Source organism: Gymnoscopelus microlampas, assembly GCF_963454915.1.
Source record: "Gymnoscopelus microlampas genome assembly, chromosome: 11".
NCBI classification, from domain to species: domain Eukaryota; kingdom Metazoa; phylum Chordata; class Actinopteri; order Myctophiformes; family Myctophidae; genus Gymnoscopelus; species Gymnoscopelus microlampas.
The window spans coordinates 2,577,741-2,604,391 of NC_139948.1; the positions used below are offsets into that span (position 1 = coordinate 2,577,741).

General features: G+C 40.8%; 1 protein-coding gene across 6 annotated transcripts in view; it reads left to right on the forward strand.

The window, feature by feature from the left end:
• Positions 1–226: 226 nt before the first annotated feature.
• Positions 227–26,651, forward strand: part of LOC311055936 (uncharacterized protein) — a 35,759-nt gene continuing 9,334 nt past the window's right edge. Inside the window, exons 1-9 of one of the 6 annotated variants that reach the window (XM_084072216.1) lie at positions 233–482; positions 1,636–1,675; positions 3,227–3,339; positions 18,559–18,595; positions 20,533–20,561; positions 21,303–21,381; positions 22,537–22,589; positions 23,217–23,249; positions 23,878–23,923. In XM_084072216.1, coding sequence (XP_083928342.1) covers positions 3,243–3,339; positions 18,559–18,595; positions 20,533–20,561; positions 21,303–21,381; positions 22,537–22,589; positions 23,217–23,249; positions 23,878–23,923 — 374 coding nt within the window. In that variant the 5' untranslated portion in view covers positions 233–482; positions 1,636–1,675; positions 3,227–3,242. Of the gene's footprint in view, positions 483–1,635; positions 1,676–3,226; positions 3,340–18,558; positions 18,596–20,532; positions 20,562–21,302; positions 21,382–22,536; positions 22,590–23,216; positions 23,250–23,877; positions 23,924–26,651 lie in introns of all 6 variants that reach the window. The other 5 variants (XM_084072211.1, XM_084072212.1, XM_084072213.1 and 2 more) reach the window with 5 other exon arrangements.

The following is a 26,651-nucleotide window of genomic DNA, read 5'->3' on the forward strand; positions in this document are numbered from 1 at the left end:
AACTAGCTGAATTTAAAAAAAAGAAAAAAAAGAATCAAAACCAACTAAAACTAAGCTTAAATGAATAATCCCAAACTCTCGTAAACCTTGGTGAGAACCAAGTGAGATGAGCTGATTGGCGGTGGTTGGCTGAGTGGCTGCATCCTCTGCTGACAGGGAGGAGGGGCTGGGGGTGGCAAGCAGACACCGCTTGCTGCGCTGCAGGGCTCAGATGCTGAGGCGGAGACGAGAGGAAAGGGTAGAGAGAGGCTTGAAAGGACTACTTTTTTTATTTCTTTTTTTTTTGGTTCAGTTTTTTTTTTTTAAGAGAGGGATCTTAAACTGAGGAAACGGTGATGGCAGATGTTTGGTGGAAATAACAGGTATTTTAACGGTATTGTCGTCGCTTTTTTTGCGGGGGGCTGGGGGGGACGACGCTCAGCCAAGGCTCCAAACCACACTCTCGTTACCGTGAGCCGTCTCATCATCATCGTCAGGTGAAGGTAAAGGGCTTTCTTTTTGCCGTATTGTCACTGTCAGGCAGAAACCTCCATATTTTAACATTTTTGTGTTTTTTTCCTGTAAATTAACGCCCTACTACCGCGTCACACAAAAGCATCAAAAGTAGCAGATCTACAAGCTCGAGCTTGTAGATCTGCTACTTTTGATGCTTTTGAATTTGAATACTGAAAAGTAACATTTTTGGCAATTTTTTTAGCTTTCCACCCGACAGAGGCAACATTTAACCCATTTAACCCGGCAAATGCCTCAAAATGAAAACGTAAAACGCCAAATTGACACGCATAATGGCAAAATGTGTCTTGAACTTTGTCGGGTCACACTCTTCTTGACACGTTGATTTGTGGTCATAATTGTGTCATTCTATCTTCCTTTTAGTTTTTTACCACTGAAAGCTGTGTACCTTTGACGTACGTCAAAACGGTTTGATTGTGTAGCTGTGTGCCATCCTCACACCTGACCCAAATGTCAAGTGGGTACACAGAGACAAGATGGCTGCCACTCAGGGCTGACAATGGCACGCCGTTGGAACGCTTGTGAATGCCATTGTCTTTAGTTGAGTTTATTTTCCACCGTCACTTGAGCTGTAACGTAGTTTAAAGGGATAGTTCACCCAAAAATGTATTCGTTTTTGTCGCATTCCTAAGCCAATAATTTGATGACCAGCGGACCGGTATAGGCAGCGGTTCCGGTAGGAGACACAAGGGAGACTCTTTGTGTCTCCTACCGGAACCGCTGTCGGTCATCAAATTATTGGCTTACTAAAAATATCCATGAATTCAAGTCTCCATGGAGTGACTAATCGATAGGAAAAAAAGTCATTTTGGGGGTGAACTATCCCTTTAAGGCGATCGAAAAGGTATATAGACTGAAGCTAAGAGCTTATATATTCCTGTCCCTCTTGTTCTTGAGTTTCAAACACTTTGTAGGCGGTGATGATTCAAATGCAACCCCTTACATCCTATACTGTACAAGGACCCCCAAAATTATATGTATTTGGCCGCGGACCCCCACCTCAAATATTTAATTCCAGGGACCCCCCAGAAGCAAAGATTTGAGTTACAAATGAACACCTTTTCTCGTTAAAATGGATGTTTTTTAGTTGCTTATCCATGCGGTGTGTGTGTGAGGCTGCAGCTGTTTAGGTGTCTGAGAAGCAGAGAGATGAACCACAGTGGTGAGAACGGCTCTAACAGAGGAAATGAATAGAGTTCATGGTTTCCACCACGTGTCATCTGCAAAAAAAAAAGAAAACTGCAATTTATGCTTCTTCCTACGGCGAGTGTCGCTCGCCAAAAATAGCCGATCTAAGTCATTAAATCTAAGTCAGGGGTCTTCAACAGGGGGTCCGGGACCCTTATACGGCCCTGCCAAGCCAAAGTGCAGTAACTACGGGGGAAAAAATCACTGGTTTAAAAGTGATTCAGCTGGTCAGCCAAATGAGATATCGGCATATAAGTGATATTATAATAAATGTACATCTGTTCTTGAGGTATTTGTTCATCCCCCAAAATCATGAAGGCTAATTTGACCTTTGGGATACACAAATAAGTGGGTGTGTCCAAAAACGTACTCACTGCACTTAACCCATTAAGACCTCGAACGCATCTGTGTCACTTTAGATGTCTTTGGCTATTCAAAAATAGCAGATATCTACAAGCTCATAGCGCGGCACCGAGTGCCGCGCTATGAGCTTGTAGATCTGCTATTTTTGAAAAATCTTGAAAAAAAAAGAAGAATATATATTTTTTTTTAAGGTCAGGTCTTAATGGGTCAAGCTTGGCAGGGCAGGGCAGGTCTGACATTATTAGCCTGGCATGGCCTAATATCACTGCGTAGATATTATAGTCTGGAATCTGCATTTCAAGGGATGGATACAAAAAATGCCTCTGGCAATAAACCCGCCCCAAATTTGCATACTGTGTGCCCCACAACTTCGGGGGAAGTGAAATCCAATCACAACCAAGCGAGGCCAGACTAACCTGCAGAGGGCTATATTTATATATATATATATATATATATATATATATAATTTTTTTTTCACTGGCAGATTTCGTCTGGTTTCCAGCCTAGAACTAGCCTGGTAAACCCCCCCCCCCTCCGGAAATCTCATTTGCATTTGATTTCAGGAAGGAGTCTGGGATTGCACGGGGAGTAGAGCTGCCCGGTCGCTGCGTTTGCGAACCAATCAGCGGCTGCTAGGGGCGGGCTCATCCATTCACCTGCCAAGTATCGTGAAAAAATGAAACGCTGTTTTTGTCATAGATTCTGCTACCAGAGTCTCAGATGGAAGTAGGCTGTGAAACAAAATGTGTGTCGCAAGCTTCTTCCATTTGACAGGTTAGTCAGGTTAGCCTAGAACATCGCAGCCAAAAATTCTAAAATAGCAGATCTACAAGCTCACCGCACGTCGCACTGCCACGTGCTGTGGGCTTGTAGATCGGCAAAGAGGTTTGGCGTAGAGGGAAAAAGAGCGGACCAAGTACAAAGCCAAAGGTCAAGTTTACTAAGTAGGTCTGAAAAATACACTGATGACAGTCTATGAAACTATTTATGAAATCTCTGAAAAGGTTTAATCTGCAACACAATGTTATACAATATGTAGTGTGTGTGGGGGTGGGTCCCTGCTTTATCGCTCTCTCAGCTAAGGGGGTCCTTGACCTGAAAAACGTTGAAGACCCCCTGATCTATAAGTATTCGAGTGCCACAGTTGAACTTGTCCTTGCAGCAGTGTGGATGTCACCATGGATGTGAGCTGGTGGCTGGTGGTTGGAGCCGTCTTTGTCTGCGTCGTCGTCCTCACTTCTCTCTGCCTCAACTGTGGAACCAAAGGCCCACTGGGTGAGTAGACTCGTGATCCTATATTTAAAGCCTCACCTGTAACGTTTTTAAACAATTAAGACCTGAAGCCGATTCTACATGTCTCCTAAATCTCAACAGTATTCTGAAAAACGTATGTTTCCATATCAGTGGTGCTCAAACTTTTTCATGTCAAGGACCCCCAAAATGATATGTATTTGGCCGCCGACCCCCATCAAAATATGTTGTTCCAGGGACCCCCCAGAAGCAAAGATTTGAGTTAAAAATGTTCGCTTTAAAAATATATATATTCAAAGATTTGCACACATTTTCACGATTTTTCAAAAATAGCAGATCTAGTGCCGCGCTATGAGCTTGTATATCTGCTATTTTTGAATAGCAGATCTACAAGCTCATAGCGCAGCACTCGGTGCCGCGCTATGAGCTTGTATATCTGCTATTTTTGAATAGCCCAAAGTGTAAAATAATGCTTTTGAGCTCAAAATCTAAAAATGACACAGTTCCAGGTTTCATTAATGGGTTAATGAAAAAAAATGTCATTTTGTCCAATCTGTATGGTAATGTTAATACAATATAACTTGTGCATAACATTACGGTCATTTAGCAGACGCTTTTATCCAAAGCGACTTACAATAAGTGCATTAGGTAGGCAAGAAAACTACTAATCACCAGAAGTCTTAAGTGCATTCTCTTCCAAAACAAGCAACTAAGAGTATACTGTACCTAGCGCTAAGGTAAAAGTGCAATATATCAGCTACCTACTTTCTTAACAGATGAGACTAATAGGAAAATCAAATGAGTAAGAGCTAAAACCAATACAAACCAATTATATGCAATTGGGGTGGTTGTATTTTGTCTTCCTGCTCTTCTATTGAGACATTTAGATCGTGTCAGAGGTCATGTCTCACCTAGACACAGGATCCGACACAAATTTTGACCCTGATGGTCAAGACTCCATTTATCCCCTGGACCCCTGATGCAAGCAGGCAGGCTATATTAGCTCAATGGTGAAAATGTCAGCACTTAAAGCAGGAGACCGCGTTCAAATCCGGGGTAGAAGAGGAAAGTTACATAGTGTAGCTTTAAGGCAGTGGCTTTTAACACCCCTTTATCCATATTTTATGTTGGCTATTCAAAGATAATTATGTAGAAAATATGTAGATGCAGATGTACAAGCTCTCAGCGCGTCACTTCGCACCCCGCTGAGAGCTTGTACATCTGCTTTTTTTGGAGAAAAAAAAAGGAAATATCCGTTTCAGATGGAGGTCTTTGGCATGAAAAAGTTTGAGAAGTAACTGATTTAAGGTTGTTAACCATTTTATGAAGAGAAGTTCTCTCCCTTTAGCCTGATTCGTACATGTGACGCGTTGATTAGCTTGTAGATCTGTTTTTTTTGGGCAAGTGATGCCATCATATGACTGGTTTTTCATGGATCGTTGAGTTTTTAACCCTATCGGTGAGAGCATTGGGGTCTAAGAATGACATGAAGAAAAAATTATAATCCCTGTCAAAACTGAAGCAAGAAATGTGTATTCTTTGCTACCTTTTTGTTTACAAAACGGACCACCCTCTCTAGGTAACTAGTTGGTTTTTTTTGTTTGAACTTCGAATTAAAGGCGCACTTCGGACATTTTCAACCTTATATTCATAGAATTGATCCTCACTAATGCTCATTAACAGTGGTTCCAAATTATTTTGGGGGGTCCCCAGATGATTAGCTTAATGTGCAACATTGTTTTCTCACTCAACAGTAAACAAACCAACATACAGTATAAGTGTATGATGGGTATCTGCACATTTATAAAGTTACAATTTAATGACTTAAAACCTTTTTAATACCAAATTAGCCAAATAGTCAAATATTACCTAAGAAAGAGGCACATGACTGTATAGTGAAAATAGCCGATGTACAAGCTCTCAACGCCTCGCAGTGCAAATTGGACGAAACCCGCAGTGCAAACAACTCATATACTGTACCATGCTAAGGGGGCTGGGGATTCTCTGGTAAAAGTTTCGAGACGATTGGACATCGGGATCACTGAAAGAGACGTGTGTCCGGTCGGCCATTTTGCAAGTTTGGCCATTTCCGGTTGGCCTGGCCTAACGGGACCATCACTAGTCAATTTCCCTTGGCCCAAATAGTTGGGCCCAATATGTGGATTCAAGTCTATTTGAGCATATTACTAAATATATGCCTTGTAATATGCCTACAGTACAATTCCAAGTGCTTATCAGGGTGGGGGGCAGTGGTGGAAAAGGTACTCAAATGTTTTAATTAAGTAAAAGTATCAATACTGCAATTACTCTGTTACAAGTATAAGTTCGGAATCCAAAAATTACTTGAGTAAAAGTAAAAAGTAGCGTAAGTATTGGTATTGGTATATCAAAATGTACTTAAAGTACCAAAAGTAAAAGTAATGTTTGAAAATAGCAGATCTACAAGCTCACAATGTGCCGCGATGCGACGCGTTGTGAGCTTGTGGATCGGCTATTTTCAAATAGCCTCTGTATAAAATATGGCTAAAGTGGTTAATGTATGTTTTATAATATAATAATTTATATCTGCTAAGTAACTAGTAACTAAAGTTTTCAAATAATTGTAGTGGAGTAAAAGTACAATATTTGCCTCTGAGATGTAGTGGAGTAGAAGTAAAAGTATTGAAAATGGGAAATACTAATAGTTACTTTCCACCACTGTTCTGGGCTGGGGGGGTCGCTGTCTGAAATGTTTTGGAACCCTTGCATTATAAGATGGCACCATTTCTGTCTACTCTGTGTCTCATTGATGGGCTGTGGGACAGTTCAGAAACCTGGGGGGGGGGGGGGGGGGGGGGCTGAATACTACATAGACACGTGCTCTGGACCGTGTGTGTGTGTGTGTGTGTGTGTGTGTATACTGAAACCCGTATCTTCTTTATAGGGTATATCAACAAAACATTTTGAAAACGCTCCTGTTTAATTACCGAACTGTTAAAAAAAGAAAGAAAAACAGCTATATATTTCAGAAAACTCACAAACAGAAAGGGTCAGTCTCGATTGAATCAAATTAAATACTTTTCCATATACTCTTCATACTTGCGTAGGAACCCAAGTAATCCAATAATCAAGATGTGTGTTCTTTTTATTGCCTATAATGACCATGGCCAAAATAGGGAATGATTTTTATATATATATATATATATATATATATATATATATATATATATATATATATATATATATATATATATATATAAAAATCATGATTTATATATATATATATATATATATATATATATATATATATATATATATATATATATATATATATATATATATATATAAATCATGATTTTTATATATATATATATATATATATATATAAAAATCATGATTTATATATATATATATATATATATATATATATATATATATATATATATATATATATATATATATATATATATATATATATATATATAAATCATTCCCTATTTTGGCCATGGTCATTATAGGCAATAAAAAGAACACACATCTTGATTATTGGATTACTTGGGTTCCTACGCAAGTATGAAGAGTATATGGAAAAGTATTTAATTTGAGTAATTTCCAGGTCTGGGTAAGTGGAAAAAAGAAAAGAGAGTATGGGAAAACATGTGCTTCCAGACTATAGCCCCTATTCTGTTTATAAAATAAACACTTTAGAATTTCCAACACTTGTTTGAACATTCATGCAGTCATGTAGCCTAATTATGACAAAAGTAAACAGGCTATATTTTCTGCATAAGGAAACCTGTCATTGGATCAAGACAGTATTTTATCGATTCTGGCAATTGAGTATCTACTGTATGACAGCTTTGGACACTTCCCCAAATAGTGTTTGGAGTTCCATGTTTAAGGCCCTGTACTTCTCCATAAATGTACAGATTCAAAATATAAGTGCTGGGAACGCATCTGTGTAACCACTTTACCCATTATTTTCATACTTTGGCTATTAAAAAATAGCAGATATACAAGCTCATCTTGTGCCGCACTATGAGCTTGTAGATCTGCTATTTTTGAATAGCCAAAGACATCTAAAGTGACAGATATGCGTTCCCAGATTGAATGGGTTTACAGGTAAGCACTTAAAGGGGAAATCCACCCATTTTCAATATTTAACTATGTCATTAATATAGCATAAAGGAGTTGTGTGGAAATAAGAAAAAAGTTCCCCCCTTTCTGTGTTGCCTTGAACTGGAGGATTGATTGTGGGTTTAACATTGCAAATTACAACGTGATGACTCATCATGTTGTAATTTGCAATGTTAAACCCACAATCAATCCTCCAGTTCAAGGCAACACAGAAAGGGGGGAACTTTTTTCTTATTTCCACACAACTCCTTTATGCTATATTAATGACATAGTTAAATATTGAAAATGGGTGGATTTCCCCTTTAAGTCATTTAAACAAACTCAATTTAAATTTCACTGTAAGGGCTAGAGTTACAAGACTTGAAGGGGAGGTTCATAATTTAGTGCAAAATTATTAAAAAAAGAATTACACCAGTGGCGCTATAAAAGCCCCCTTTACGTTTTGGCCTATAACTCCTCACTGAGCATTTTTCGGGCTATTTGACGTCTAAAATACGTCTAAGGGCTAGGCTATAATTGGTATAACAGTGAAAGTTTTTTAGCGGTCTAGGCTTAGCCTAGACGTTGATTAGCTTTTTTTTAAGCGTCTATTTATAGACCGTCTATATTATAGCCGTTGAAATGACGTCTATAATATAGATGTCTATATTCAGACGCTTAAAAAACTTTAGACCAATTATAACCCGGTTTTAGACGGAGGTCTAATAGCCGACTATGGCTCAGTGGGTCTTGAACCGTAGGTCGTAATATACAAATATTTTCCCCCTAGATTCCTTGGGTCAAGAAAGACGCAACTCCCCATATAGGCCAAATATATATTAAAAAAATCACACCCAGTGTGAAGTGGGCGGTGTGGTCATCACAGTGGTCATCACGGTGATGGAAGCTCACTTGAAAAAAAAAGCTTTTTTTTTTTAAGTGCATAGTCCTATTTATAGGTTATTAATTTCCTCATGTGTCTCGCTAGAGTCAGCCAATAGAGTCAGCCAATCACAGTACAGCTAGGGGTGTACTAATGCTAGGGGTGTACTAATTATGAGCCAATCACAATACAGCAAAGGGTGTACTAATGAGGTGTCCCAACCCCACTTATAGGGGCGGCTACACCGCCCAAATATATATTATATATAACGATTTGCACACATTTTCAAGATTTTTCAAAAATAGCAGCCAATGCTCATAATTGAGCATTGCTGACAACTTTGTGACATCATAGTTATGACGTGAGTGTCAAGACAGCCTGATTAATAAATGTGGACCGCACAGACGGCAAATGGCAGTGTTGAGACAGATAGCCTGCGAGCGCGTGACCCAGAAAGCCTCCACAAGCCTTCACAGGGAACTTTTCCAGCAGAGATCGATAAACCTTATTTTCCGCTGGTAATCACACCATAGCCTTTCCTGGATGGTAAGGTTCTGACCTTACCATTAGTTAAATGCCTGGCCCATCACAGCCCATGTGTAGCGGCAGTTCTGTCAATGATCTGCCGCTCGAGTCAATGAGCCAGAAACGAGGAGACACAGAAGAACTGAGATCTCGGAGGAATCAACAGTTGGCCAAGACTGTAGCTCAAACACCAATGAAGAAACATCATCTGACATACACACGAAAGAAAACCCACATCTGTAAACTGTGTGAAAAGAGCTTCAATGACTCGAGTAATCTTACAAGACACCAGCGTCTCCACACTGGGGAAAAGCCTTTCCTCTGTAAACAATGCGGAAAGGGTTTCAATGACTCGGGTAACCTGAAGACACACCAGCGTCTCCACACTGGGGAAATACCTTTCCTCTGTGAGATATGTGACAATATGTGACCTTTCCGCTGTAAAGAGTGTTACAAGACCTTTAGTGACTTAAGTAATCTGAAGAGACACCAGCGTCTCCACACTGGGGAAAAACCTTTCCTCTGTAAACAGTGTGGCAAGACCTTCAATGTGTTAGATGGTCTTAGGAGTCACCAGCGTCTCCACACTGGGGAAAAACCTTTCCTCTGTAAAAAATGTGACAAGACCTTCAGTGTGTTGAGTAATCTTAAGAGACACCAGAGTCTCCACACTAGAGAAAAACCTTTCATCTGTAAACGGTGTGGCAAGAGTTTCCGTCTCTTAGGTAACCTGACGACACACCTGCGTCTCCACACTGGGGAAGAACCTTTCCTCTGTAAACAGTGTTACAAGACCTTCAATGAGTTGAGAAGTCTTAAGAGACACCAGCGTATCCACTGTAAACAGTGTTACAAGACCTTCAGTGACTTAAGTTATCTGAAGAGACACCAGCGTCTCCACACTGGGGAAAAACCTTTCCTCTGTAAACAGTGTGGCAAGACCTTCAATGTGTTAGATGGTCTTAGGAGTCACCAGCGTCTCCACACTGGGGAAAAACCTTTCCTCTGTAAAAATGTGACAAGACCTTCAGTGTGTTGAGTAATCTTAAGAGACACCAGAGTCTCCACACTAGAGAAACACATTTCCTCTGTAAACAGTGTGTTTAGGTCACCTGACAGCACATCAAGCACTGGGGAAAAATGTCTGTATCCGTCAGCCTGCACGGCTGAGGAGAACACAGAAATCCTCAGTGTGTTCGGGAGATTGTTCCCTGATTGGCCAACCCAAACTGTTGGCTTCACAGGTTGGCAGAGCGTTTTTTGTATCGCTGAGGACCCAAGGAAGTGTGGTTTCCTGTGTGAACTCGGCCGGATTGGTGGTTCCTCCAAAATATCTATTTGAAGATAATCAGCATGACCAACGTCATAGATTGGCCTTTTTACTATCATAAATGGGTACTGCGTGTCTCTCCCTCCAGTAGTCATAAACGACACAGAGGTTCTCCATACTGATAGATTTATTCAAGCACTCTTACGGCTCAAATACACCAACGTCGAACTACATGAAATAAAGAATAAACAAACAAACACTCGCATTAACAACAGAAACATAACACACATTGTACAAACAAACAAATGTGAAACAAAAGCAAATACAACTAGAAAATGTGCTCCTCGGAGCACAGGTCTCCGCCAGTACTGTTCCTGATTAATCCTGTCTAACCTATTTATATTACATATTGTCACGTGTCACTTGACCAATGTTAGCTTGGCTGATGGAAGCTCACTTAAAAAAATATAAATGATTTTTTGAAGTGACACACCTATTTATAGGTTTCTATTTCGTCATGCGTCTCGCTAGCCAATCAAAGCACATCCTTTCAACATATTGTCACGTGTCACGTGAAGCTTGACAAATGATAGCTTGGCGGACACACGGAAGGACGGAGACGAAAACATACTCTCCACCTCTGGCGGAGACAACAAACAAACAAACCTTGCTGGCTGCATATACAGTAGACTTACTAAGAAGGGTCCAAGTGCCCACGACAGACTCACAGTGCAATACAAATAATTTCATCAAACGTTCAAACCCATATAATGTTCAAGATTCGCTTCTTTAGGCATTAAAGATCCAGGACAAACACATACCTTCACTCACATCTCCACTCAAGGGAGGAAGTGCAGCCACTAAGGTGTTCCGAGTCCCAGCCATACCTTAAAAGGAGTTCATGGCTATGGGCATACAGAATTATATTTACATAAAGAACCAAAATGAAGAAATAAAATCATTACTCTGGCAGCTACACTCTCACCAAATCTTACATTTTTAGATTTCTTTTACCTTGACCTCTTTAAATCAAATATTTCCTTTTCCCCATTTGAAAATCAAGAACATTTCTGCTTCAAGCAATAACCTTTTTCTCTTCACCAACTTTATGTGGCTTCACTTGTGTCTCAACACTTTGACACTTTACCGTAGGTTTGAGAACCTTGTTGAGCACAACACTTACCCAGTCCGAGACCTCTGTCAGGCGTTCTACCAATTTTGCCCGCTCCCACCTTGACATGTGCTAGGGGTAGCGTTCGTCAGTAATTGACTTCCAAAGTTAGCGGGAGAGGCCCGTTTTACCAAAAACGCCAAAGATCACGAACGTAACGTCCGGTCAATTCCAAATTTGAATCACATGTCGAGGGTGGTTTACATTAGGGTTTAACATTTTCCGGGAAAATGGCAAATTTTAATTCCCGGGAATTTTCAGACCTTTTCCCGGGCTTCCCGGGAATTCCCATTAAAGGGTAAAAAAAAAAAAAAAGTGCCCACTAAAATGCATTTATATGTAGATACTTAATTAGCCAATTTTCCATCGAGGTGCCCAAATGTCCCTATTGTGTCCACCTATGAACTTGCACTAATAATGACTTAAGTTGATTTTTTAAATCATATAAATATAATATATAGTGCCCTGGCGGAGATCTGCCCTGTTGCACAGCAGCGGGTGAAGACAATTACTTAAACGAGGAGCTGCGCTGTGCGGCTGTGCACCCAAAACGCACTCAAACAATGTCAAACTCTAGCTGCTGAAATAAACGTTCCATTTGTATCATTATTGACAAGAGAATTTGCAAAATGATTATTTATTTATTATTTATTTTACACTCTACTTTTGTAGGATATTGATTTGATAGCCTAAACTTGTAATTTATTTGCGGTTATTAATTTATATTAGGCTACTTGCTGGCTATTAGAGACTCCATTTTGGGATGTTGGCTGTATGTTGTCAAATGTATTAATCTATATTTTGTTGTTGATCAAATGTCGGGTTTTGTAGTGTGATTTTGATGTGCACATGCATGCGCTGCCACTGACAATCAATGAGACAGACAGCTGTTGTGCAGTTCACTTGTTCTACTGGGTAGTTCTAGTAAAATGGTAGTTTGAACGTTCTAAAATGCAAGTGTAGGTAGGGTAGGCTACATTAATGATGATAAAAAAATCGGACCACATCGGTCTAATAGCCTCTCTCTCTCTCTCTCTCTCTCTCTCTCTCTCTCTCTCTCTCTCTCTCTCTCTCTCTCTCTCTCTCTTTCGCACGCGTGCGAGTCGCACGCGCTCTCTCTTTCTCTCTCTCTCTCTCTCTCTCTCTCTCTCTCTCTCTCTCTCTCTCTCTCTCTCTCTCTCCAGCTCTCCAGTCTGTCCTCTCTCTCTATCAAAAGCATTGCTTGGCTTGCGCGAATTTTAAGCTGGAATATAGGCTCGAAATTAAACCTACCTACTGTTTATGCAGCGTTTCACTTGATGTTGAATCTCAATAGTCAACTGGTGTCTACCGTATTGACAGCAGAGGAAACAGTGAAATCAGCGTGCGCAGGGCAGGCAGGGGGCATCACGGCCACTTGTGTTTTATTTTGTTCATTAGGCCTACTGTTACATTCAGTGCGTCCCATATTGGTTCACAACGGGACGATGGGACCCTGCCCTGGTCGGCAACCGGCAAGTAACTTGGCTAATTATAATAGTAATTCTTCCGCGCTGTAGATAGGCATTTCTACTAATTAGTATTCATTTCTAAGAAAAAAAGAAAAAAAAACGGGATCCCGGGGACCAAAGTCAGTTCCCGGGACGGTAAATAACCCCGTATGCCGGGAATCCCGGTGTTAAACCCTAGTTTACATAACAAACCCCCAAAAGAATTTCCACATTTTGCGCACAAATGCGCAAAATGTAACCGTTTGATGCAAAAACGTGATTTTTGCATCAAAATGAAACGAAAGTGATCTCAGGAGTGACGTGACTATGTAATCGGGCCGTTACATTTGTGGGAGGGGCCTGTTTCTTTAGTGGGAGGGGCCTATTTCCTCAAATCAAAACGGCATGTGTCACGAACGCGGGACCCGCGACCGGCGTTGGCGCAACCACACTTTGCAATTTCCCAGAATTGCGACAGAGAATTCTGGAAATTTGAGACTGGAAAAGTATGGAATTTTGAAATGTAAAATGTAAAAAGGAACTCAGCTTTGCAGGAAAAAGGAACGCAGCTTTATTTTTGAGGAAGTGGAGAGATGAGGAGCTCTATTGAATTTATTTAGCACAGCAATAAAGAAATAGTTTCTGACAATAATTTAGGTGAGAGAATATGCCCCCACTAATGTAGGATTATGCCAGACTGTCCAAATACCGGTAGACTCCCTTTGTAATTTAGTAATATTGACTGTACACACTTTTAGTTGCTAATCCATGCGGTGTGTGTGTGTCTGTGTGTGTCTGTGTGTGTGTGTGTGTGTGTGTGTGTGTGTGTGTGTGTGTGTGTGTGTGTGTGTGTGTGTGTGTGTGTGTGTGTGTGTGTGTGTGTGTGTGTGTGTGTGTGGAGGCTGCAGCTGTTTAGGTGTATGAGAAGCATACACCACAGTGGTGAGAACGGCTCTAACAGAGAAAATGAATAGAGTTCATGGTATATATTTAAAATGTTTCAAAAGAATGGGTGGAGACTGATAACCTGGTAAAGTGAGAGAGAGCGAGCGAGCTTGCTCTACAGTTATAAAGGACTTTGATTCAAAGTTATTCAAATGCAGTACTTAAAATGATCCCTGGCTAATGAGCCAAATACGCCTTAAGGGCGCGCTCCCACCGCACTTTTATTTTACCTCTGGGGCAGAATCTGCCAATGCTTTGTCAATGCAAATGCGTGGATTCTTGGAAAAAATCCACAAGATCAGGAATCCACGCATTTGCATTGACAAAGCATTGGCAGATTTTGCCCCAGAGGTAAAATAAAAGTGCGGTGGGAGCGCGCCCTAATACATTATAATTGCCCTCTATAACTAAAATGTACAATAAAAACACCTTAAATATTTTGTTGATCCTCAAACTTTCTGCTAAACCACTTAACTCCATCAAAGGGGGGTGGAGCCTGGAGTCTGCTAAACCAGCTAACTCCACCACCCTTTTGAGCTCCAACCTCATTGTGAGCTTGAAGGTCCATTCAGCTGTTCTTATCAATGATGAACAAAACCTCCTAACTCCACTTTTTGTTTATTTGTTTTTGTATTTATTTATTTATTTATTTATTTTTCATTTCCTGAAAAATTTACATTTTGGAGTTAGCTGGTTCCTGCCGGACAGCAGAGATATAGTTAATCTTTTACAAGTTAATAATGTCACGTATCCATGTGTGGTCCAGCCCTATGGAATGTTTTTAGCATGTTATAATAAAAAAAAAACGTAATACTTCCTAAGGTTAATATGAACATCAAATATCAATATAAATATTTGATATACATTTGTATATGCATTCCATAATGTCCAAAGGGCTGGACCACGCATGGACAAATGACATCATCAATCTGCGACGGGTGTTGTCCCTCTTCAGTAAAAGATGAACTATTTCTAAAATAAATACAATATTTAATTTATTATTATTATTATTTTTATTTTAGTTATAGAGGGCAATTATAATGTATTAAGGCATATTTGCCTTATTAACCTGGGATCCTTTTACTGTAAATACAATTTTGAGGTACTATTACTTTTGCTTGCTTGAGTGACAGTCCATTTTTCCAGTACTTTATACTTCTACTCCACTACTAGTAGGCAAATAAAACTGGCAAAAAGTTCGGAAACTTAACTTTGGTTGATCATTTCTCCCCTTTAATAATATCAATTGGTATTGTGTTTTATGTCGTTTTTATCGTTGATTAGTCACCTTAAACGAGGTACAGCTTGTAAGGATCGGGCATTCGTGGAATGAGCAACACAGCTAAACGTGTGGGTAGTGCCCCCCCCCCCCCCCAAAATTGCCAATATGCTTCTGTTGATAATCTCGAAGTGCCAGCCACACACCATTGACTGGCACACCTGCTGGCAATGTCAATGTGTGTGTGTGACTGGCACCTGAGCATGGGTTCTGCTACTTTGTTGAGTGTGCGTATGCTCCAAGCAGCAACACTGCCCCCAAAGATGCCACGTTTGTCCCTTCAGGATAAGGCCTGTGCAATAAGGCAAGCTGGTGTTCCGTTACGCAGATTATGCATTATTTGATGTCAGCCCTGGTACCATTTGCAGGCAGGTTGCAGGCAGGTGTGTGACCGGCACCTGAGCATGGGCCCTGCAACTTTGACATCTGTCTTTGGTACCGTTGTGCAAATCTTGCCTGTAAATCTCTGGTATCTCAGTGAAGCATGGGTGAGGAACCGGTCTTCTTGGGTTGTTGTCTTCCTTTGACTTCACCAGTCTCACAGAACTTGGTACTAAGTTTGTAAATGGTACCAGGGCTGACACCAAATAATGCGTCCACTCTGCATAACGGAACACCAGCTTCCACTTGCCCAATAGGCTCTATGCACAGCAGCCATATTGGAAATAAATCAGGCCTCTTCTTATTCCTTCACAGGTGTTACCAATGGTACTAATGAAGGCCCTGTTCCATTCTGTCCAGGGTGCTGATATTGTGCATGTTGGCTCACTAGAAACACTCCATTTCGGTTCCCAAATGGCCCCTTATGGTGGGTGTGTAACTCTGAGAGTGTACAAACACATTTGTACACTCTCAGAGTTATGGGGGTCCTTGAAAATAAGACAACCACTGTGACACACTAAATGGAATAGAGCCTTAATTAGTATTATTGGTAACACCTGTGAAGGAAGTAAGGAAGGGGCCCAATTCATTCCCAATATGGCTGCTGTGCATAGAGCCTATAAAGCATCGCAGTTGCGCAGAATCCGGGTGCCGGAAGTAAATACTCAATGCATTTTTCCCATTGACTTTTCCAAAAATATTTATATCAATGAATTTAAGCCTAGAATCAAGCCATCCAGGATTCTGGTGAATCATGACCATAAAACCTTTTTTTCTGTGATTTTTTAAATTTTATATTTAATGATATGATATACTATGTTTAATAAATACCCTTTGTTTTGCCGTTTTCAAAAAAGTTGTTTAACAGAATCAAACGTTTTATGGTCATGATTCACCAGGATCCTGGATAGCTTGATTCTAGGCTTAAATTAATTTATATAAATATTTTCGGAAAAGTCAATGGGAAAAATGCATTGAGTATTTACTTCCGGCAACTGGAAGTGGGCGGGAACTGCGACGCTCTATTGCACAGGTCTTATCCTGAAGGGACAAACCCACACGTTTAGCTGTGTTGCTCACTCCACGAATGCCCGATCCTTACAAGCTGTACCTCGTTGTAAAGGTGACTAAGCAACGATAGAAATGAAATAAAACACAATACCAATTGATATTATTAAAGGGGATAAATTATCGACCAAAGTTACGTTTCCAAACCTTTTGAGGGCCGTTTATAATACTTTTTAGTTGCCGTTAACTCTCTACAGATTCATTCATTTAATGGAAACCCCCTTCCCTCACGTGCCCTCTGAACCCCTATTTGAGAACAATGCACTCTGGGACAAATTCTGAGGTCCCCCTCAGACCCCCACCTTTAAGCTAGGAATTCTGGGATACGCGTGCACATCGCACAGAACAAAGAAGTGGCACTTTTGAGGCTGTTTTCTCAGCTCTGTATATCTGTGTAAGACATCACTCTATACGCCATATCAATTTGTAGCTATGATTTCCTGCTTTCATATGAAATTAAAAAAAACTGATGACTCTGTATTCAGCTGTAAAATGTAAAATGAGTCACATATGGCAAGCCAGCACACCCAACGCTGTTGTTGTTATCAGTGGTGTAAAGTAACTACTGTAAGCAAGTTTAAAATAGCCGATCTACAAGCTCACAACGCGTCGCGATGCGACACGTTGTGAGCTTGTAGATCTGCTATTTTCAAATATTTTGTACTTTTACTTTTGGTACTTACAGTACATTTTGATACCAATACTTTTGTACTTTTACTCAAGTAAATTTTGAATTCCGGACTTTTACTTGTGACAGAGTACTTCTACATTGCAGTATTGATACTTTTATTTAAGAAAAACATTTGAGTACTTTTTCCACCACTGCCCGTGACGTCATCCACGTCACTTTGTCAAAAGTACGGCGGCCCATTTGGGACAAAAACATTGTGGATTGTTTCCTGTCCATAAGAACGTTAGATCTCACCAAAAAAAAAAAAACAGCTATTCAAATACGCGATGTAGCGCATGGCCCATAGGCTCGGGTTTTTACCTGCGGTCGACTCGGAATGGAATTTTTCGACTGTACCACTCGTCCTAGGATATCATAATATCATATAAAAGGTGAGAAAACCGTCGGGCGGAATTCTCCTTTAAGCTAATCATCTGGGGACCCCCCAAAATAATTTAGAGACCCCCAGTTTTGGGAACCACTGGCCTATACTGGGAGTGTGCGTGCAAAATGTCCAACGGTCCAGCTGTGCTGAAGATTAGCTGCTGACAGTTACGCGGACACACGGCCTTTGGCCGTCGGAAATCTTGTTTGAAATAACAGCCCTCCTCTGAGACACAGAGTGAGTAGGCAAAAATTGTGCCATCTTATAATGAGCATATTAGCGAGGACCAATCACATGAAGATTGAAGGTCGAAAATGGTTGAAGTGGTCTTTAACCCATTAAGACCGGGAACGCATCTGTGTAATCTTTTGATTTCTTTAGCTTGTAGATCTGCTATTCTTTTTTTCTGAATAGCCAAAGAAATCTTAAAATGACACACAGATGCGCTATCTGGCTCAGGGGGTAGAGTGGCCAGGTAGAGTGAACTGGAAACCGCAAGGTTCCCAGTTCGATCCCGGGTTCCTCCAGAGTTAGTGTCGAAGTGTCCTTGAGCAAGACGCTGAACGCCTAATAGGCTCTATGCACAGCAGCCATTTTCAAGAAAAAATGGGCCTCTTCTGACTTCCTTCACAGGTGTTACCAATGATACTAATGAAGGCTCTGTTCCATTCTGGTCAAACAGAGTCAGCAGCTGATATTGTGCATGTTGGCTCACTAGAAATACTAGTGGGTCTCAAAGTGTGGTCCAGGGACCCTCATGGTTCCTTGAGAGGGTGTAATGGGGGTCCTTGAAATTAAAAAAGTTTGAGAACCACTGTGCTACACTAAATGGAACAGAGCCTTCATTAGTGTCATTCGTAACACCTGTGAAGGAAGCAAGGAAGGGGCCCAATTTCTGTCCAATATGGCTGCTGTGCATAGAGCCTATTGCTCCCGATGAGCAGGTTGGTGCCTTGCGTGGTTTCCTCCGCCATGTGTGTGTGAATGGGTGAATGTAATGCACAATCTATGTAAAGCGCTTTGGATAAAAGCGCTATATAAATGCACCATTTACCATTTAAACAATTATATCTTCCTTTCCCCCCTCTGTCTCCTCACACAGTCTCCATCAGCCAAACGACGGATGAGGAGTACATACAGTAAGACTTTTCTTCCTTTCATCTGAAACTCAAATGAATGCTATAGCAAGCTAAACACCTTGAAGTGGGCCTGCCGGCGGTCCGGGCACCTATTCACCTGTTTCCTAGGCTGTGTGTGTTCCACTTCCTGTCGATTTCATTGGATATCATTGGTCATCTGACCAGTTTCATTGGATTTCATTGGATCAAATCGACAGGAAGTGGAAAACACACAGCCTAGGAAACAGGTGAATAGGCTCCAAAGTATAGCCTGACGTGTGTTCGAGTCCCGATCCCGACGGCCTTTGCCGCATGTCACTCCCCATCTCTCTCTCCCCATTTCCTGTCAACCTAGTGCCGCGCTATGAGCTTGTAAATTTGCAAAAAATACATATCTATCGTGAAAATTTGTGCAAAACATTTGTCAAATATTTTGTTCCAGGGACCCCCAGAAGCAAAGATTTGAGTTAAATATGTTGTTTCATACATATTGAAAGATTTGCGACACATTTTCACGAAAAAATAGCAGATCTACAAGCTCATAGCGAATGGTTAAAGTGGTTAAAATCTAAAATGACTGATGCTTCCCCGGTCTTAATGGGTTAACACAATGTAACTTATACAATACTATACTGCCTTGCCGTGTTTGTATTTAGTCTCCCTGCTCTTCTATTGAGACATTTAGATCGTGTCAAAGGTCATGTCTCACCTAGACACAGGATCTGACACGAATTCTCCCCTGAGCAAGCAGGCTCTATTAGCTCAATGGTAAAAAAAAATCAGCACTTGCGAAGGAAACCGGGTTTAAATCCGGGGTAGAAGAGGAAAGTTACATAGTGCAGCTTTAATTATGACACCACATAAAAATGTAATATTTCCAGCAGATTTTGATTGACCATAGTTAATAAAACATCGACTGATGCACAAACTTGGACACATCATCAGTGTTGTTTCCTGTGTCCAAGTGGTATGCTACTGCCCAGTGGTCGATTTTGTCAACTAAAACTATGACGAAAAATGTTCGTCGACTACGACGAAAACTAAATAAAAACTAAGCTATGATGACTAAAACTAAGACTAAATATATTGACAATTTCGTCAACAAATAAAAACTAGACTAAAATGTTAGTGAGGGACGAGTGGGGAAGAGATCCAGTAGAGCTAAAAGACAAGTAATTTTATGTTTGGTAGCGCTCAGGTGTTGCGCTCTGAAAATAGCAGATCTACAAGCTCACAACGCGTCGCGCTGCGACGCGTTTTGGCTGCCATCAAGGCACCGCCAAAATGCATTTCAGTTGACTAAATCAACTGTAGATTTAGTCGACTATAATCTTATGATGTTTAGTCGACGAAACCAGACAAAAACTAAAAAAAATCAGATGACTAAAATATGACTAAAACTAAATGGAATTTTATTCGAAAAACTATGTCAAAATCAACAACACTACTGCGCACAAACATCTCATTCTGTCTGATCAAACCCTCCCTGCAGGTTTTACTGTAGCTTTTGAGTTCTTCCTCACAGAAAAAGAGGTACTTTGGGCTGGCAACCCTCTCCACCCCGGGTCGCCGTCTCTCCGGCCGTCCTCTGTCTCTCCAGATGTCACCACATAATATGATAGCCATATAATAACCCTTATTATTTTCTTGTTCTTCTTTTGACATATTTTCTTTCACATTCGGGACATTGTAACGATCAATAGACTCGGCCAAGATTTTCCCGATCGCAAAATCAGGATCTTCTTTTAAATTATTCCTATTAAAAAGGTTACCCAATGCAAAATGTGTCCGTATCATGTGTCTAATACTGCATATTGAATCAACTGTAGCTGATATATATTGAATGATGCTTTAGGTCCTCCAAGTATAAAAAAAAGGGGGGGAAGGGTAATCGGTATCAGCCCCCTAAATCTGTACACATGTTAACAATCATGTTGTCTCTTCTCTCCTCCACGCAGGTCACCCAACTTCAGGGTCATCCATCAATGTGAGTATAAAGAAATGATCGGTGGTGGAGAATGCGTCGCGACGCATTGTGAGCTTGTAGATCTGCTATTTTATTTTATTTTTTATTTGTATTTAAAAACTTGTGAAATTGGACATTCTGCACAATGAGTACTTTAACTTTTGATACTTTAAGTACATTTTTATGCCAATACTTTTGTACTTACTTGTATTTTTGAATTCCGGACTTTCATTTGTAATGGAGTAATTCTACATGCAGTATTGATACTTTTACTTAAGTACAACATTTTTGTACTTTTTCCACCACTGATCAAGGGCTTATCTGAAGATCACACCCAAAATCGGGGACAATTAGGGCTATCTCTCCAGGAGTGAGTGATAGCCCCGGACAGACATTTGTGGACAGACTTTTTTTTTGCTGCTGATGATTAGATCGTCTCTGTCGGGTGGAAACCTCATATGTTCAAAACTGCTATTTTTCAGGATTCTAAATCAAAATCATCAAAAGTAGCAGATCTACAAGCTCGAAACGCGGCGATGCGCGCCGCGTTTCGAGCTTGTAGATCTGCTACTTTTGATGATTTTGTGTGACGCTGTTGTGTGATCAAGTAGGACGCCAATTTAGGAATAATATATTTATGGGGGGACCCCCTGGAACCCCCCCCAAGGACCTCTGGCGGTCCCCAGACCCCCACATTGAGAACCAGTGCATTAAATAAGGTGATGATGTCAGTGATTGGTCTTGTTGTTTTCAACTCAACAGATCCACACTCCGTCGACCCGGTCCATTCATCCGTCCATCATCCATCCTCCTCCCTTCACCCAACCCTTCACCCAACCCTGTGAGTCTCACGCACACACGCACGCGCACACACACGCACACCCAGTGGTGGAAAAAGTACTCAAATGTTTTACTTAAGTAAAAGTGTCAATATTGCAATGTAGAAATACTCGGTTACAAGCAAAAGTCTAGAATAAATGTTTTACTACTAAGTAAGTAAAAGTATAGACGATTGGAAATACTCCAGTAAAGTAAAAGTACAAAAAGTTTGTGAACCCTTGAACTGGTAACAGGATAGATGGGCATTGGGGACATTTGGGCACCTCAATGTACAATTGGCTATTTTGTCCAAAATGCTAAAAAAAAATAATATTTGAAAAATGGTCTTAAGTAAAGTAAAGTATACATGATTAGAACATGCTTAAACATTCGACATTTAAAGGTAGGGTAAGTGATTTGCTTTGGTTAAAATAAGTGTTAAATAGCTCTATATTCTGATAGTACTCATTGCTATAGAGTGTTTGTTCAGTAAAAGGAGTCTACTTGTCTCTCCAGCTCTTTATAAAACAGAAAATGCATTTTCGTTTCAGTTTCATTTCCAATTTTATCCAATCAGGATAGAGAACTCAATCAGGATATAGATTAAACAAGTGAAATTGGAAGTGATGACACTAAGAAATGAGCAGACAAAATTGGAACTGGAACACTATACAAATTAAGCTTAAAAATGGGTACTTTCTCCTGATTGGCTGAGATTTTGACACCTACCAGAAAATGTATTTTCTTTTTATTAAAGAGCTGGAGAGACAGGGAGACTCCTTTTACTGAACAAACACTCTATAGCAATGATTACTATCAGAATATAGTGCTTTAACCTTTTAACAAAATACTTTTTGTTTTAACCCCAAAATATCACTTACCCTACATTTAAGGTCTAATATTTCTACAATTGCTACAAATTGCTAGAAAATATGTATTTCCAGTCATTTTGCGACATAAACAAGAAGTTGAACGATAAAATTAAGTCTGATAATGATCATAATCATGTATACCTTACATTACTTAAGACCATTTTTCAAATGTGTTATTTTTTTTTTACATTTTGGACAAAATAGCCAATTTTACATCGAGGTGCCCAGATGTCCCTAGTGCCCACATATCCTGTATCCTTAAATCCTGTAACTTGTCTAAACGATGTGCTCCATTTTCCCCTCAGTTCTCCCTCATTAAACATCCCAACACGGCACCACTCTTTTCTTACAGAAAATGGTACGTATATGTTTCAACAACTTATATTTCTTCTTGTTCTAGTCTGTTTTTTTCCCCAGTAACTTGTATATAGTTCTTCTTCTACTAGTCTCCTTTTCAATAACTTATTCCTGCCCTTTTCTATTGATTAGTAACCCATGGATTTTCTTTTGTTTTTGTCGCATTCCTAAGGCAATAATTTGATGACCGGCAGAGGTTCCGGTAGGAGACACAAAGAGTCTCCTACCGGAACCGCTGCCTACCGGTCCACTGGTCATCAAATTATTGGCTTAGGAATGCGACAAAAACTAAAACATATCCATGAATTCAAGTCTCCATGCAAATATTTGATGTATTTCTTTTTTTAAGCGGACATTTGTAACTCAAATCTTTGCTTCTGGAGGTCCTTGGAACTAAATATTTTACAAACGTTTGCTTTGAAAAATATACACCGTCCAAGATTTTCACGAATTTTACAATTTTTCTAAAATAGCAGATCTACAAGCTCTCGCGCTACGAGCTTGTAGATCTGCTGTTTTTGAATAGCCAAAGAAATCTTAAAATGACACAGATGATGCTTTCCCGGTCTTATGTCTGTAAAATACGATAGTAATAATAATAATATGAGCCTTTTTCTCTTCCATGCAGAAAGCAACCCCAGTTATGAGAATCCGCCAGATGGTAACGTAAACAACAACCAAACATTTACTGTACATCGGTGGTTCTCAAGGTGGGGTCCCGGGGACACCCAGGGGTCCCTGCGGGGGGGCTCCAGTTGGGTCCCCAGAAAGAAATGATAGTTAGGAACCAAATGGACCCTTACAGGGGGGGTGTGGCCTAATGCATACCAAACTGGGGGTCCTTACACTTAAAGAGTCTGAAAACCACTGAATTAGATTTAAAAACAAACATAGTAATAATAAAATAATAATAATTAATACCTTTTTAATACCAAATTGTCAAATATTACCTAAGAGGCAAACATTGTGAAAATAGCCGATCTACAAGCTCACAACGCCTCGCAGCGCGAGGCGGTGTGAGCTTGTAGTTCGGCTATTTTCACAATGTTTATCTGTGGAAACCGAGTCAAACTAAATGTAATGCCTACAATTCCAAGTGCTTGTCAGGGTGGGGGGTCCCCAGTTCAAATATGATTATTTTGGCGGGTCGTGGCACTGACAAGTTTGGGAACCCTTACAATAGTTCAATTATTTCCTTGTTTCACAGACACAGTAATGATGTAACATGTGTTTTACTTGTGAATTGTGTCCAGAACTGGCGTTGACGTGGCTCTTTGTTGTCTTTACAGCAGCTGACTACGTGAACACGGACGACAGCGATGCAGAAGGCTACGTGTACGTAGTAATAGTAATATACAGTAGATAGTAATGGAAATAGTTGTATTGTTTATTAAGGATCCCCATTAGTACTACACCTTAGTGGAGACTATTCTTCCTGGGGTCCAGGTTAAAAACATCACAATACAAGTCATAAAATGCCGTACAACATAATCAATATTAGTGAACAAAAACACAAACTTAGAGAGCAGGTTTTGTCTGTCGAAAATACCCCAAAAAAATAATAACCTGATCTAATCTCATTTCCTTTCTGATTATTGCTTCCTTGAGTTTCTTTTTGAAACCAAATGTGTTTCTTGTTAGAGTCAAATGTGGGGGGGAGCACATCCCATTATGCAATGGCTCTGTACATTACTGTTTTCTTAACCCATTAAAGGACGACTTCACCGATTTTCAACCTATCTTCATATAATTGGTCCTCACTAATGCTCATGATAAAATGGTACCATTTTTTTCTACTCGGTCTGTGTCTCAGAGGAGGGCTGTGGACAGTTAAGAGTCCCGTCTACCAGTGACATCGAATGGGGAATCCAAGCTAATAGAAACTGCAGGCTTTCTATTCCTGGAAAGTTGCAATGCAATAAAAGAAGCCATTGCTCTCTTAATAAAAATCTAAATAAAAAATGTGAAATCTTGTTGGAAAAAATAAATCATGCCTAACGATGATGTCGCTGGTAGATGGGTTTCTGGCTGTCCACAGCCCTCCTATGAGACACAGACCAAGTAGAAAAAAATGGTACCATTTTATCATGAACTAGAGTTTCGGGGGGCTACGCCCCCCTCAACCCCAGCCGCGCACGGGGCCCAGCGTGGCCGCGTGTATATTGGGGATGGAGGCGAGTGTTAGGCGTGCAACAGGCGGGGGGGAGGTAGCAGTGTGTGCTGTGGAGGCTGTTGCTAACTTGCTATGAGGCAGAGAGGGAGGTAAAGAGTAGACAGCGTGGCGACGTGCACAGGGGAGCGGATAGTGTGGCTGTAAGTACAGGAAGAAGTAGAGGCAGCGTGTGTAGACATTGTAGTGACCTGAATGGAGCGTGGTGGTGGAGAAGAGACGCAGCAATGCAGAGCTGTTGTTGCGCGTTGGCGACGTGTTGGTGAGCGTTGGCGGCGTAGAAGCATGTGTGTGTGTGAGTGTGTGTGCTGTGTGTGTGTGGAGAAGGGACGTTGTGCCGACTGTGTGTTGGTGTTGCCAGGTGAGCGTGTTGTAAGCGCGGCGGGCGCGAGTTTCAGCGAGGTGTAAGTGAGGCATGTAGGGAGAGAATGTAATAGTTATGCAGGGGGTCCGCGGTCAGCCCGCTGGTGGCCGGACCCCCTGTAAGTGTAGGGGCGCGTGGGGACCCCCGTAGAAGAGGGCGGGGCCCTTGGGATGGGTGTTGTTTGTTTGATGTAGGTGGTTGCTTCTTTCTGGCGCTGGCTGTGCAAACCTGGCAACCCAGCGCATGCTGGCGGTGGCGTTACACCAGAAATGGTTCCTGGAGAAAATGGTGACCAAAAAAACATTTTGGAAAAAAAGGAAAAAAAACCCGCACCGGCTGCCTGCTGTTGTGGTGATTAGGTCGTGCGCACGGTAAACGGTACGAAGCTGCCTCCCCTTCCGTTTTGTCCGACATTTGGTGAGTAGAATTAATTATGTTGCGCGGTGGAAAAGGTGTAATGAGCAATGAGATGTCCCCTACGCGACGCGTAAATTCAGCGCGGCCGCCGTGGCGAGTCAGTTGGCGACATGTGGTCTGGCGGTGCGTTGTTTAGTCGATAACAGAGCTGTGGGGTGTCCTCACCGAGGGTGCGGAAGTCGGTCGCCATTTATATAGTTAGATATTAGTGAGGACCAATTATATGAAGATAGGTTGAAAATCGGTGAAGTCGTCCTTTAAGACCTGAGGCGATTCTTTAAAAAAATCTAAATCATAACAGTTTTTGGAAAGAAATCTAAACTTTTTTTTCCAAGATTTTTCAAAAATAGCAGATCTACAAGCTCATAGCGCGGCACTCGGTGCCGCGCTATGAGCTTGTATATCTGCTATTTTTGAATAGACAAAGAAATCAAAAAATGACACAGACGCGTTCCAGGTCTTAATGGGTTAATTGCATTGATTCTGGGCAGAGGTAAAGTAAAGTGGCCTGAAATAGTAGGCTTACGCAGTCAAATCCTCAGTGTAAATTTAGCCATTTGCAACTCTGAGAGTGTACAAATGTGCGTGTGTGCGTGCGTGCGTGCGTGCGTGCGTGCGTGTGTGTGCATACCAAATGTAGCCACAAGTATGTTCAAATTTGAGAAATGGACATGGTTGAGGACAATTGTTTTGGTCCTCACAAGATTAAATGGTTATTTTACGGTAAACAATTAATAAATAGAGTTAGTTTTACAATTCAGGTTGGGATTAGGATTAGGCATTTAGAGGTTAGGTTTAGGGGTTGGGGTTGGAGTTATGCCTGATTTATACTATATATATAGAGCACCGAAGTCCTGACGTCACTCGTTCATCCCCTGGGTTGCGGAAGTAATTTCTCTATGGAGAATAACATTGGGTCATCTTAAAATCGTCTCATATACTGTAAGAATGGTGGTCCAAAAATAAACAAACTGTCTCAGCGATATTGTCAGGGAGGAGGTTCTGTATTGTTTATGATAGTCAGTCACTCATATTCGATACAGTCTGTTTCTGGCGAAAATTTAACTAATTCGGCGGAAGTAACATTAGCGTTTTCTCACCGTCAGTTGATG